Genomic DNA, 12,322 nt, shown 5'->3' on the forward strand with positions numbered 1-12,322 from the left:
AATAGACTCCAAAATAGAAAGTCTATTACACACTCCATCACATCAAAGGATTACCAGGTAGCTCATGGCATGATTCAAAGATGTTCTGAAAAGCTTCTTGAAGTGTAACATCTTCACCAACTTGCAAGAATCCCTTATTCATGATTGCTTAAAATGCAGAAGGAATTGCATTGACAATTCTGATAATTGTCAGAAGGACAAATAAATTTAAGATGGAAAGAATGCACCATCTCTCAAAGCATTCATCTGTTGTTCTATCAAACTTCACCTGTCCCAACTGCAGCTGATTCCCAGGTTGACCCATTAACCACATCAGAATCTACAGAACAAAAGTGAAGCCTGAGGTACTATTTCAAAAGAAACGTTCACAGTTCTTTTTACCAAGGAAGGAAAAAATTGACAAATTGTCAGTTAACGTGATTCTAATTTTGAATGTGCATTCAGTTGGCATGCATTGTTGTTATATATTGTAACAGCAAAGGTATTGCTGTTGAAAATAAGTTAGACAATCGGCCAAACTAGTTGACGGGGTAAAGCCTAAAAAACGTTCAGAATCGTAATATTAGTTGTAAAGGTATTTTAATAGAACAACCCAAACCAACAGCTTAAGAAACAGTATATGTAAATAGATAAAACAAATGATTATCAATTTTTGAAAAGGCGTGCAGAAGTTAATAACAGTTGGTACAATTTGGAGAATAATTATTGCTATTAATAATATTTGACCCATGTCAGACTGATTGTAAGCAGAAACTCTAAAGCACATTAATAGTCTATTGAATTGATCCAAATCGGAATAATTAGGAACAAATTTCACATAAAATGTCAAATACATCTTTGATTAAATGCACAATTCGCATGTGGAAACTGAGAAATTAAAGATCGATGCATGTCAATTACATTATCTTTTGTTTGAATTCGCCACCTTCCAGACGAGTTTATTTCCGATTGGACTGTGTCATTAGTCTTCCTGGTGCCGTCACTGAAGAAACCTGCGGGTAGTTGTGCCGAAGCTGCAACTGTTACAGTGATCGGATACACAATATCTATCGAGGTCTACGAGGATAGCTGGTGTTTAAAAAACCCCCCCAATATGCTGAGTTGTGCATGGGAGATAGTTCAGAGTTCCTGAAACAGGAAATAAGCGACGTTTGCTTTCAGCCAAGGAAGGAAAGATCAGAGGAACAAGCAAACCGTGCAGTATTTTTGAAAATAATGTTAACGTATTCGCACTTTGGTGGGTCAGTGCATCTTTGAGGTTGTTTTGCCAATGGCTCTGCTGGAATGAAAGTGTTCTCGTCCCAGTTTTATCTTTCTTCAATCAACATACACTTGTGCGTAATGTTCGGAAAGGAGTTCTTTCAGTACATTTCAGTCTCTGCATTCACATGATCTGAACTTGAAACAAGATCTCAAACAAAGATAGCGAAGACTCGATTTGCTTTTGTTTGATGCGTGAACCTTCAGAAGCTAACGGTTGATTTGCTTCACTTCATTTGTTGTGCAGTGACTCCGTTCTAACTACAAAAACCTCTCGAAATACGTTACAAGGGAGGGAAAAGAGTCTTTCGAGGAAGGGCTATGTTGGTGAAGGAGTTTAGGATTTGCATGCCCCTGACAGTAGAAGAGGTAAGTGCAGCTCACATGATAAATATTTAATGCTGTTTTTTTCCCCTCACAAAATGTATGTCTGATCAGTGTAGTCGCAGCTAAATGCGTTTTCTATTTTATTTTTACCTATTGCCTATTGTTTGTCCTGGACAAAGGTTCAATTAATTTTGTCGGGTTTGCGTGAAATCGAGCACGTTTCCGGTCGCTTGTTAGGTTTAGGAAACGTTCCATCTGTTTCGGCTTATACATGCATCTATTGCTAAGCATTGCTATCACATAACGAAAATCATATGACTGCGTTCTGTGTACACGAACCGTGGGTTGCGCACTTGAAAGCTTCGCTGTCTTACTGGAAGTACTAGCGAACAATGTCCTAATTTGAAAATAAAAAAATAAGTTGAGGAAAATCGATTAAAGTGTTAACTAGATTGGTACAATAAATGTGTGTCGAAAGAGTGAGTAGGACTTGCTCCTTAACACTAGAGGCGGTTTTTGATGTGTACGATGCCTTTGTTTAGATTTTTCCTCGGAGACGGTTGCCTGTTCTTCCTATGTGGCTACTGAATTATTAATATTATTATTATTACTATTATTATTATTATTATTATTATGGTATGTGGTGCCTAACTACATAGATTAAAGTTCATTTGAACCAAGGTCATCTTTTAATGTTAGGATTTTTTGGTAAACAAAGATGTGAATATAATACATTCATCCTATCATTACTGTCACTAGATGGCGCCAGAAGGAAACTTGTTTACAGTATTAACAGCTCAAGTGGAGCGAGCTGCTGCAAACTACAAAAAAATAACATAAACTTGGATTAAATCCCTTTTTCTAAGTTTCAAATAAACCAGTTTCGAAGTTTTCATTAGAGCTTTTATGTCTATAAAATACTCTGATCTTTTTATCAAGGTAGGAGCTTGATAACTTATTTTTACTTTTTTATGTTTAAATAATCACGGTTGTCCACAATGTGCAGATTCAACCATCAATTCTTAAAAACAATTTGAATAATCCCGATCTCTTCAAATGTATTCCAAATAAAGATTATGCCCTTGAGCCAAGAACCGGGCAACCTAATTTTACAAACCTATGTGATGTGATGATGCAAATTAGCATGCATCATTTTAGGGGAGAACATTAATTCAGGGCAGTTGAGATTTAATAATGTAGTTCAATGCAAAGTCATGTATTGCAAAGTGTTGACAGTGTTAAGAATAAATATCAATAAATTCAAACATTGCTTATGTGGTAAAAACATGTGTGATTGTTTCACTTGATCTTTGTATATATGTTTGTACATTGTTGATACCACTTCTGTTTGGCAATAATGTCAAACAAGAACACTGCATCAATTACTGTTGAAATATAGAGTAAGTATGATAAGGCAGTAGCACTAATGCCTTGATAGATTATAAAGATTAATACCAATAGTTTGTTAGAGAGCAACCCTTCATTGGCATTGTGAACAGCTTGATGATTCCATGTTGATAAGACTCAACATGCATGGTGCTGAACTCTCACTTCTACTTAAGAAGGCATTCGCTTGTTGTAGTGGCATTCTGTATGTATATTACCTAATTGCATTTAATAACATTATTGAAAGCAAATCCTTATTTACCAAGTACCTATCTAATATGAGTATCAGGAAGCCCCTTCATTTGCTTGATCCAAAGCTCTGCCAGTTAAGACTACTTGCTGTAATTTTGTGGTGTTTTGTCTTGCAATAATGAAGTTTGTATTGGAGTCATTTTTTTCTATTATGTAACAGTGTTTTCATGCAATACACCATTGCTTTGCTGATCCCAGCAGCAGTGATTTTGCTGCAACCAATTAACAACTGCAGCTACAATTTCAGTGCTTAACATAGTTATTCCATTAGGCTTAAATGCCAATGGCTACAATGAAAGAAGAGAGAAGGAAAGAAATATCTTTTAAAGAGAAGAAAAAGGTGGGGTTGTGTTCTCAAGTTTTGGATATCTATTTGCAGAGGGCATAGAAATTTTAAATTTAGGTTCAGACATAATTACATTCAAACAGATCAGACTCCCATTTTCGCTTTCTTTAGAGTACGTAGTAAGGAAATCACTGAGTTGAGCAGTTTACAAAAGCCTGAGCTACTTCAAGGCATTGGCTGAAATCATATTGCAGTATTAGCTTCATTTCAAGCATTAACCCAAATGGATGATTACAGATGTATTGTTGATACCACTTATGCCTGTCAGTAATAGAAAACAAGAACATTTTGTTAATTACTGATGAAATATAGAGTAAGTATGTTAAAGTATTGAATCTAATGCTTTGATAGATTTAGTGGCGTCCAACAATATACCTATGAAAAATAATAATCATCATCTCAACACCAATTTGAATCCTCCACTGCCTCTAAATTTCTGGACAGCATGTCTGACATCCAGAATTGGATTTCCTTCAATTGAGGAATGGAAAGACAGAAGCCATTGTCCTTAGTCCATTCTACAAACTCTCTAAACTTGCCTATTCTAAATTCCACTTCTGACTCTGACAACCTCCTGAGGCATCCATCTCCTATGCTTTCTGTCCCGCATTGTCTTATGGTCAGTTAAAACATATCCTGCATATTTATTTCACGTACTTAGTAAAACATCCTAAACTAAGCATGACAAAGAGCTGTTAAAGCACAACCTTTTGAAACTGAATGATACGAGGAAGTATTGGGACAAATGGTTAAAAGCTTGTGTAAAGATTTTAAGGAGCATCAAATAAATAGAATAGTAGGGAGGATTATGAAGACATTTCAGGGACTTGGGCTTGCAGCCAGAGGCATTGTTGCCAATAATGGATTGATTAAAATTGGAATGCGTGAGAAGCCATAATTAGAGAAATGCAGTGACTTCAGCGAATGATAGAACTTTAGAAGGATACGCAGACTTAAGGGATCAGGAGCCTAGAAAGCAGTAAGTAGAGGATGTTGGAACTTTTATGCAAAGATTTGGATGGGATAAAGTTTTTATAGGATTTGAAATGGGAATTCAGTTGTGAGAGCATTGGATCATTCAAACTCAGTCAACTGAAGAGTTGGATGAGATTTTCAGCTGCAGAAGATGTGAGGTATTTTTCACAGATGAATCATCACTGGATCGCAGTTTTTCCCATTGAGATACCAGGTAGAAGGTATACCACATATTATACACTTCAACCAATGCCAGTCACTGGAAGTGGTGCGTTATTGAAGACAAATGGATTTCTGGATATTGCGTTGGCATAAAGTCGATGTATTGTAGAGTGGCTGTAAGGTTGCTTATGAGGATCTCATAGGGTGTTTCTTAACTATCAGTGGCTTCTTCATAGATTAGTTGCTTGCTATCATCTGCCTCAATTGGTGCTGTCCCTTTTCCAGTATTTGTTGCCCATGCTGCTTTATCAGACAATATATAAGCATTGAAACTTCTCCAGTTTCACCCTAAGTATGTGGCTCCCTGAGGATGATTGGTCACCACTGAGATGTCAAACTTCTTCAATCATCTCTTACTATAACTCTGGTTATTCAAAACTCAGGCCCTTTTGCCTCATTGAGGATATCTTCCTTCTGTAGGTTATTTCAAGTGTTTTCATACATAGAGCATAGGAGTTTGAAAGCACTACGCTTTTGCTGATTAATGATTGCAGCCTAGCATGTATATCCAGTTGAATTCAGATCTATGGATCCTGTAGTAACTGCCCAGATGGTTGTAATCCAATTGTATTCAAATTCTCACTTGCTTGTGACCAACCCCACTTATCTCTTATGTCTGAAGAAGGGTTTCGGCCCGAAACGTCGCCTATTTCCTTCGCTCCATAGATGCTGCTGCACCCGCTGAGTTTCCCCAGCAATTTTGTGTACCCACTTATCTCCTACTCCATGGTCTTCTTGTTTCATCATGGACTTCCTTCCATCTGCTCTTAATTGATTTCTGATGTGAATGTTTTTATCTGATGCTCATATGAAGAGGCTGTAGTCCTATTTTAAACATTAGCCATGGGTACACAGCCAACAACTGGTTTCGTGCAGCAAATATGACAATCTCTTGATTATTAAATATAAAATGCTTCTTCCTTTTGCGTTTGAGGCAGCAGAGGTTATGTAACACCCTCCATGCGCTGTAGCCACATAAAATGCTGACAAGAAGCTATCGGTAAACAGCCATCAATATACATGATCTTGGCTTCTTGCAGCAAAGGAGCATTTATATGACAGTCTCATTGTTGAATATAAAGTGCTGTCATTGAGCTATAGAAATAGAATGTTATTTTGAACCTGTGTTAAAGATTGGTTCAATCTGATCTTATTTTGTATAGTTCTGGCAATTACAGTAAAATATGCAACAATGGTTTTTTATTTACAGCAAATTGGATTTAACACGATTGATGAAGGAAATACTATTTGTATTATGCAGGCCAAATTGGTTGTAACGCAGTTTTGATTAGGAACTAGACAACTACTTAGAAACTCCTTTGCAAAGTGACAAGGTGGGAAAAAGCTGAATTGCAAAAAAAAAAAAAGTCTAAGGGGGAAAATATTATATCTGTATAACCACCTACGGTAATCAAACATCAATGTCTTTTTAAGCACACAGTCTGTCAGTTTCACTAAATGCCAACATTGAAATTGACAAGCAACTGTTTCTATTGACACTTGTGCAATGATACTCTATTAAACAAAGTAACATACAACCGTTAATATTTTTAGCTTGTAGTAACAAAAATAAACTTAGTGCTATTAAAAAGACCTTTATTTTTGAAAATCCTGCTTGGAAATAAACTTTGTTATTGCAAATTTGAAATTCTCTCACCCTAACCTCCTTTCCCCCATTGGTACAATTTGTTTTCTAAGGTGATTTTCTATAACATGGAACTATCTGTATAGTGGAGGATAAATTAGAGTTCTCCTCTAGCAGAGGAGGTTAAGGTGTGATTTGTTGGAAGCATACAAATTGTCAGTGATCTTTACAAAGTGAATAGAGAAAATAACATTTTATTGGTGGAAGGATTGTGAATCATAAACTTAAGATGATTGGCAGAAGAACTAGAACTGATGTGACAAAAAAACTTGATGAAGTGGTAAATAGTTATGTTTTGGAATTCTCTGCCTGAAAGGGTGATCAGAGCAGATTTGTTCATGATTTTCAAAAGGAAGCTGGATGGACATTTGAGAGAAGAAAAAAAATTGCAGGGCACTTCGAAAAGAATGAGGAATTAGACAGATTTGATTGCTCATGCAGAGAGTTGGCAGGAGCTGGACAGATGATGTAGCCTCCTCCCACAAAGATTCTAAGCATTGGATGCAGTTTTGAATAGCCTTGGCATGGCATGCTGGCATGTTAGTTTCTTTTCCCACTGCCTCATTGGAACAACCATTGGTTCCAACACTATTGATGTACTGTGAATGCCAAACTTCATTGAAGTTATTTACCTTGGGCATTCTGAAAGCATCTACCAAACCTGTGACCCTGACCAACAGGATGGTCAAGGACAACAGGCACATGGGACATTTGCTGATTCCTGCATGTGGTAATATATTGTCATTCCTTCGTCTTTGGGTCTAAACTCTGGAGCTCCCTGTCCAGCAGTACTCTAGGATGTCTGCAGCATCTCTAGAATGTGGCTCACTGCCACATTTTCAAAGCAATTAGAGTTTAGCAATAAATGCTGGTCTTCCCAATTAATGCCTAGATGCTGAAAAAGTAATTACAATATTTGCATTGCTGTTATTGTTTTGTTTTAGGTTTTGCATGGAAGGATTTGTTTGTTTTCACCTGTAAACTTGGCTAATGCTCTCTTGGCTGTTCACCCTCATTTTGTTTTCTGTAAACTTAAAAGATAGGTGTTATTTTTTTCAAACCAATTTAAAGCCAGGAGTCTGAGTCCTCATTGGAAATATAAATAGTAACAAACACTCACCAGGATCTGCAGGCTACTATTATGATAGATTGTTTAAACAGAGTATTAGATAATGTACTTCTACTTTATTTGAATCTGTACTAGATAAAGTTACTTCAAAAGAATGATAGTAATATATTTTTGCTATACTGGAGTTTCTGGTATATTGGAGTAGCTGTAGATATTGAGTTCTACTTATCTACAGAATTTACCTCAACATGTAAATTTATCTTGTAATCATTTCATCTTGCAAAGAATTAGGTAATATTAAAATAAAGTACAGTTTGTTTGAATTATATGCAAAATTTGAGTGATGCCAGTAATGTTTTTTTGTTCCAAATCATTTATCCAGCCATCCATCAGACAGCTAATAATCTAACTGCGCATTGAATTAGATTTCGGTGGAATAACATGGTAGAGCTGGTTAACAAATTTTATATTTCATTAATATCAATGGAGTGGAAATTGGGTGGATTTCATTATAGGTGGGGAATATACTTTATCAGATTATTCCCCTCAGTGAATATGAAAATCTATTGCAATATGTCCATGCTGGGTGTTATCAAATAGTTATGCGAGCTGCTGCAACCCTACATATCACTGGAAAATTAAGTAAATATATAAATATCGTTATATTTACAAGCCACAAAGTACTTTAGTTTGTAGAGAGTATACATTGATAAATTGACGTTTTGTTGATGGAACTCCTGGAATGCATATTTAATTTCTACAAATCTGGGAGAAATATAAATTAAATGAAAATATCAAAATCTCTATTCGATTATTTGAAAACTGCTTCAAAGTGGGGATATATAGTTAATCACAATAGTGGCTAAATTCAGGTTGTCTTTTTTAATAAATCCAGTTCATAAAGAGCAGTACTGCATTTATCCATTGATTTAGTCAGAAGAGCTATTAATCAGTAAGCAATGCTATGTCTCATTTGGCAATTTAAAGATCAATGACTGTTTGTATAAAATTAGAAAAATGCTGAGCGAGCTGTGAGCTTTTAGGGAAATGAGCTGTGAGATAAATGTTTATATGATTTAAGTAAGCAATCCAATTTTGAGATTTATTTATGACAGCCTAAACAAGATTGATGGTCAGCTTTGTACTGTTATATTTGTATCATACAGTTTATTCTGATTTAGTTTATTGTCCGTGTATTTTCTAGGAATGGATGCACTGGTAAGAAGTATTAACAACTGCATATGTTTTGATTTTCATTTATTTTCTGGGATTTGACATCTGTGGGTGATACGAACACATCCATTGTATTCAAATAGTGTTGAAAGCTGGCCACACATTGTTGACATCAGCCTTATGGCCAATTTATTGAGAGAAGTACTATGAAACTACATTTTTGATATTATCGTGATTAATCAAGAATTTAGTGCTGATGTGTTTAATCTAAAAAAATTAAAGCTTTTATTTACCATGCATCTTTTACTTCACTTTCACGACATCTCAAAATGTTTTTGGGGAAGAGAGATACTTTGAACACGTAGTGATTATTGTAATATTAAAAACTGGCAATCATTTTGAAATAACAAGCTATCTCAATTATTAAAACAATTGATCAAAGTAAATTTTATTCGTCACAAAGTCACATTTATTCGTCACAATCTTGCCTTTGTTTCCTGTGCAAAACTTCAGAAATTTTGGAAGGAAATTTTTGAAAGCTTTTCAAAAATATGTAAATTAAGACTGGACCCAAATACAGAATTGATTATTTTCAGAGCAATGGAAGCCTGTTCTGAACTAACTATATTTCAAAGATGTTTCCTAAACTATGGTTTGAAAACGGCAAAAAAACTTATACTTAAATTTTGGAAAAACGCTCCTATCCCAACGTTCAAAATGTGGATCACAAATATGTCGGAATTGAGTATTGGAGCAGGGAGGTTCTACTGCTGGAGTATTGCGTACAGTTTTGGTCTCCTAATCTGAGGAAGGACATTCTTGCCATAGAGGGAGTACAGAGAAGGTTCACCAGACTGATTCCTGGGATGTCAGGACTTTCATATGAAGAAAGACTGGATAGCTCGGCTTGTACTCGCTAGAATTTAGAAGATTGAGGGGGGATCTTATAGAAACTTACAAAATTCTTAAGGGGTTGGACAGGCTAGATGCAGGAAGATTGTTCCCGATGTTGGGGAAGTCCAGAACAAGTGGTCACAGTTTAAGGATAAAGGGGAAATCTTTTAGGACTGAGATGAGAAAAACATTTTTTACACAGAGAGTGGTGAATCTCTGGAATTCTCTGCCACAGAATGTAGTTGAGGCCAATTCATTGGCTATATTTAAGAGGGAGTTAGATGTGGCCCTTGTGGCTAAAGGGATGTATGGAGAGAAAGCAGGTACAGGTTACTGAGTTGGATGATCAGCCATGATCATATTGAATGGAGGTGCAGGCTCGAAGGGCCGAATGGCCTACTCCTGCACCTATTTTCTATGTTTCTATGTTACATCTCGAGGAAATGAGACTCGTTCTAGCAGGAAAACAAGAACAATTCTAAAGAATATGGTCACCTTTCATTGAGCTGTTACAAGTGTAATATGGTGCAACACAACCCTGGAAAGTAATTGTTTTAGAACTAGGTGATGGGTGTGAATCGTTATGAATTAGGCACATTCCCTTTCTTTTTTGTTTAGCTCTACCTTCTTTGGATTCTCTACTTATTTTCTTTTCTTAAGGCCCTCTTCTCTTTGGGGCCTTTTTTTGTTGTTTTTTTTTGTTTTCTTTTTCTCACTTTCAAGCACGCAGTTTACTTAACCATTATCATTCATTTAACGCCAACTACTGCGGACTACACTCCACTACTATCCTCATTCTTCTCTTCTTTCTCTTTTCTCTTTTTCTATTATTGGTTAAAGTTTAAAAAAAGAAGTTGTACACAAAATTTATTATGTTGCATATCATGATTGAGATGTATGTACATTGCTTCTAACAAAAAAAACAATCTTCCCTTTGTAAAATGTTCATTAAATATTGAATTCTATGTGAGTGGTAAACTCTTCAATTGTGCCTTGGAATATTTCACAATAGTGGGAAACCTTGAAAGCGTGGAACCTTGATTTAATATCTCATTTGGTTGTTGGCACCTTTGGCAATGTAACAGCCCTTACTCCCACAAATGAAGTTCTTTACACACATCAATTTGTTCTCACACAGCTCAATTGAATATTTTATCTTTGACTTCAAAACCCCCTTAATCTTACATGTACTGTTCTATTTGTGAAAAGTTTTCCTTATATTTCATATGTTTGTTTACAATCAATCTACATAGCATTATTTTTGGATTGCCTATCATCCTTGATTGTATACACTTCATTCATTGTGAATACTCTTGAGACAGATTATATGCATATTTTTCATTGGCTACAGCTATTTCGTGTAGTTAAAGTGACTGAATGAATGTTATAAAATGTTGGAATATGTTTGTTCATTATTTTGTTAAAATCAAAAATGCATAGAGAGCACTTCATGGTTAAGAGGGCAATGAGTGGTTTATGTTGAGAAAGGTGCCTAAACAAGTCAGTTTGATCAACTAGAGGCTGCATTATATTACAAAGGAATTATACTTTATATTAAGATGTTAGTTTTTATTACAACTTGCTGTTTTGATTGCACATAAGCTGAATACAGAGGTGTAGTCAACGACTTTGTTGAGTGGTGTGGGCTGAATCACCTGCAGCACAACACCGACAAAACTAAGGAGTTGGTGGTGGACCTTTGGAGAGGAACATCCCTGTCCCCTGTCTCCATCAATGGTATGGATGTGCAGTTTACCAGGGAGTACAAATACCTGGGAGTATACCTGGACAGTAAACTGGACTGGTCCTGAAATGCTGAGGCCCTGTACAAGAAGGGACAGAGCCGGCTGTACTTTTTGAGATGTCCGCTCCTTCAACATCTACAGTGAGATGCTTCAGATGTTCGACCAATCGGTGGTAGCCAGTGTGCTGCCGTGTGCTGGGGCAGCAGGTCGAAGGCTGCGGACGCCAATAGGAACAAAAAACTAATCAGGAAGGCTGGCTCCGTCCTGGGGACGGAGTTGGATTCATGGGAGGTGGTCTTGGAAGGGAGGATGCTCTTCAAACTGCAGAGCATCCTGGACAATACAGCTCATCCCCTCCATGACACACATGACACACCTGAGGAGTACCTTCAGCAACAGACTGGTTCCACCAAGATGCAGGACAGAACGCCACAGGAGATTGTTCTTCCCTGTGGCTATCAAACTTTACAACTCCTCCCCCTTCTGTTGTGGGGTAGACTGCTTTTCCACTCATCACTTTAATTTCATGTTTCATGTATTTTGTGTTTTTTTATGACCGTTGGCAGATTTATTTCCCTCCTGTGATAAATAAAGTTCTATCTTATTGTATCATACTTTGTATATTCTGCTTATTTGTTCGAGTGCAACTGCAACATTTTTGTTTGATTTTCTTTTTTCTTTTTTTATTTATTTATTAGAAGTAGACATATTATAAAATGTAGTTACATATTATAGTAAAAAACTTTTTGTTTGGTTTTCACTGAGTTTAATGATGTAAACTTGGAAAATTTCCAAAGTGCTTTTTTTAATATTATAAGCTATAGTAAAAAACAGGTAAACAGTTGTCAGTTCCATCCTTAAAATCACAAAAGAGTTATTCAGAGCATTAAATAATTACCCTTTAGACTTACTAATATGACAAATGAGGACTAATGGCTACCTTATCAATGGACAGTTAAATTTATAACAACGTCTGTGTAACATCTACATATTTGGTCTGTGATACAGTTTATGCATAATCTCATAAA

At 36.1% G+C, this 12,322-nt stretch overlaps 1 protein-coding gene across 5 annotated transcripts in view; it reads left to right on the forward strand.

The window, feature by feature from the left end:
• Nucleotides 1–12,322, forward strand: part of pitpnc1 (phosphatidylinositol transfer protein cytoplasmic 1) — a 214,299-nt gene that overhangs the window by 3,211 nt on the left and 198,766 nt on the right. For 3 of the 5 annotated variants that reach the window (XM_033044156.1, XM_033044157.1, XM_033044158.1), the window contains exon 1: nucleotides 984–1,629. In XM_033044156.1, coding sequence (XP_032900047.1) covers nucleotides 1,582–1,629 — 48 coding nt within the window. In that variant the 5' untranslated portion in view covers nucleotides 984–1,581. Of the gene's footprint in view, nucleotides 1–983; nucleotides 1,630–12,322 lie in introns of those variants that run through there. The other 2 variants (XM_033044154.1, XM_033044155.1) reach the window with 1 other exon arrangement.

Source organism: Amblyraja radiata, chromosome 26 (assembly GCF_010909765.2).
Source record: "Amblyraja radiata isolate CabotCenter1 chromosome 26, sAmbRad1.1.pri, whole genome shotgun sequence".
NCBI classification, from domain to species: domain Eukaryota; kingdom Metazoa; phylum Chordata; class Chondrichthyes; order Rajiformes; family Rajidae; genus Amblyraja; species Amblyraja radiata.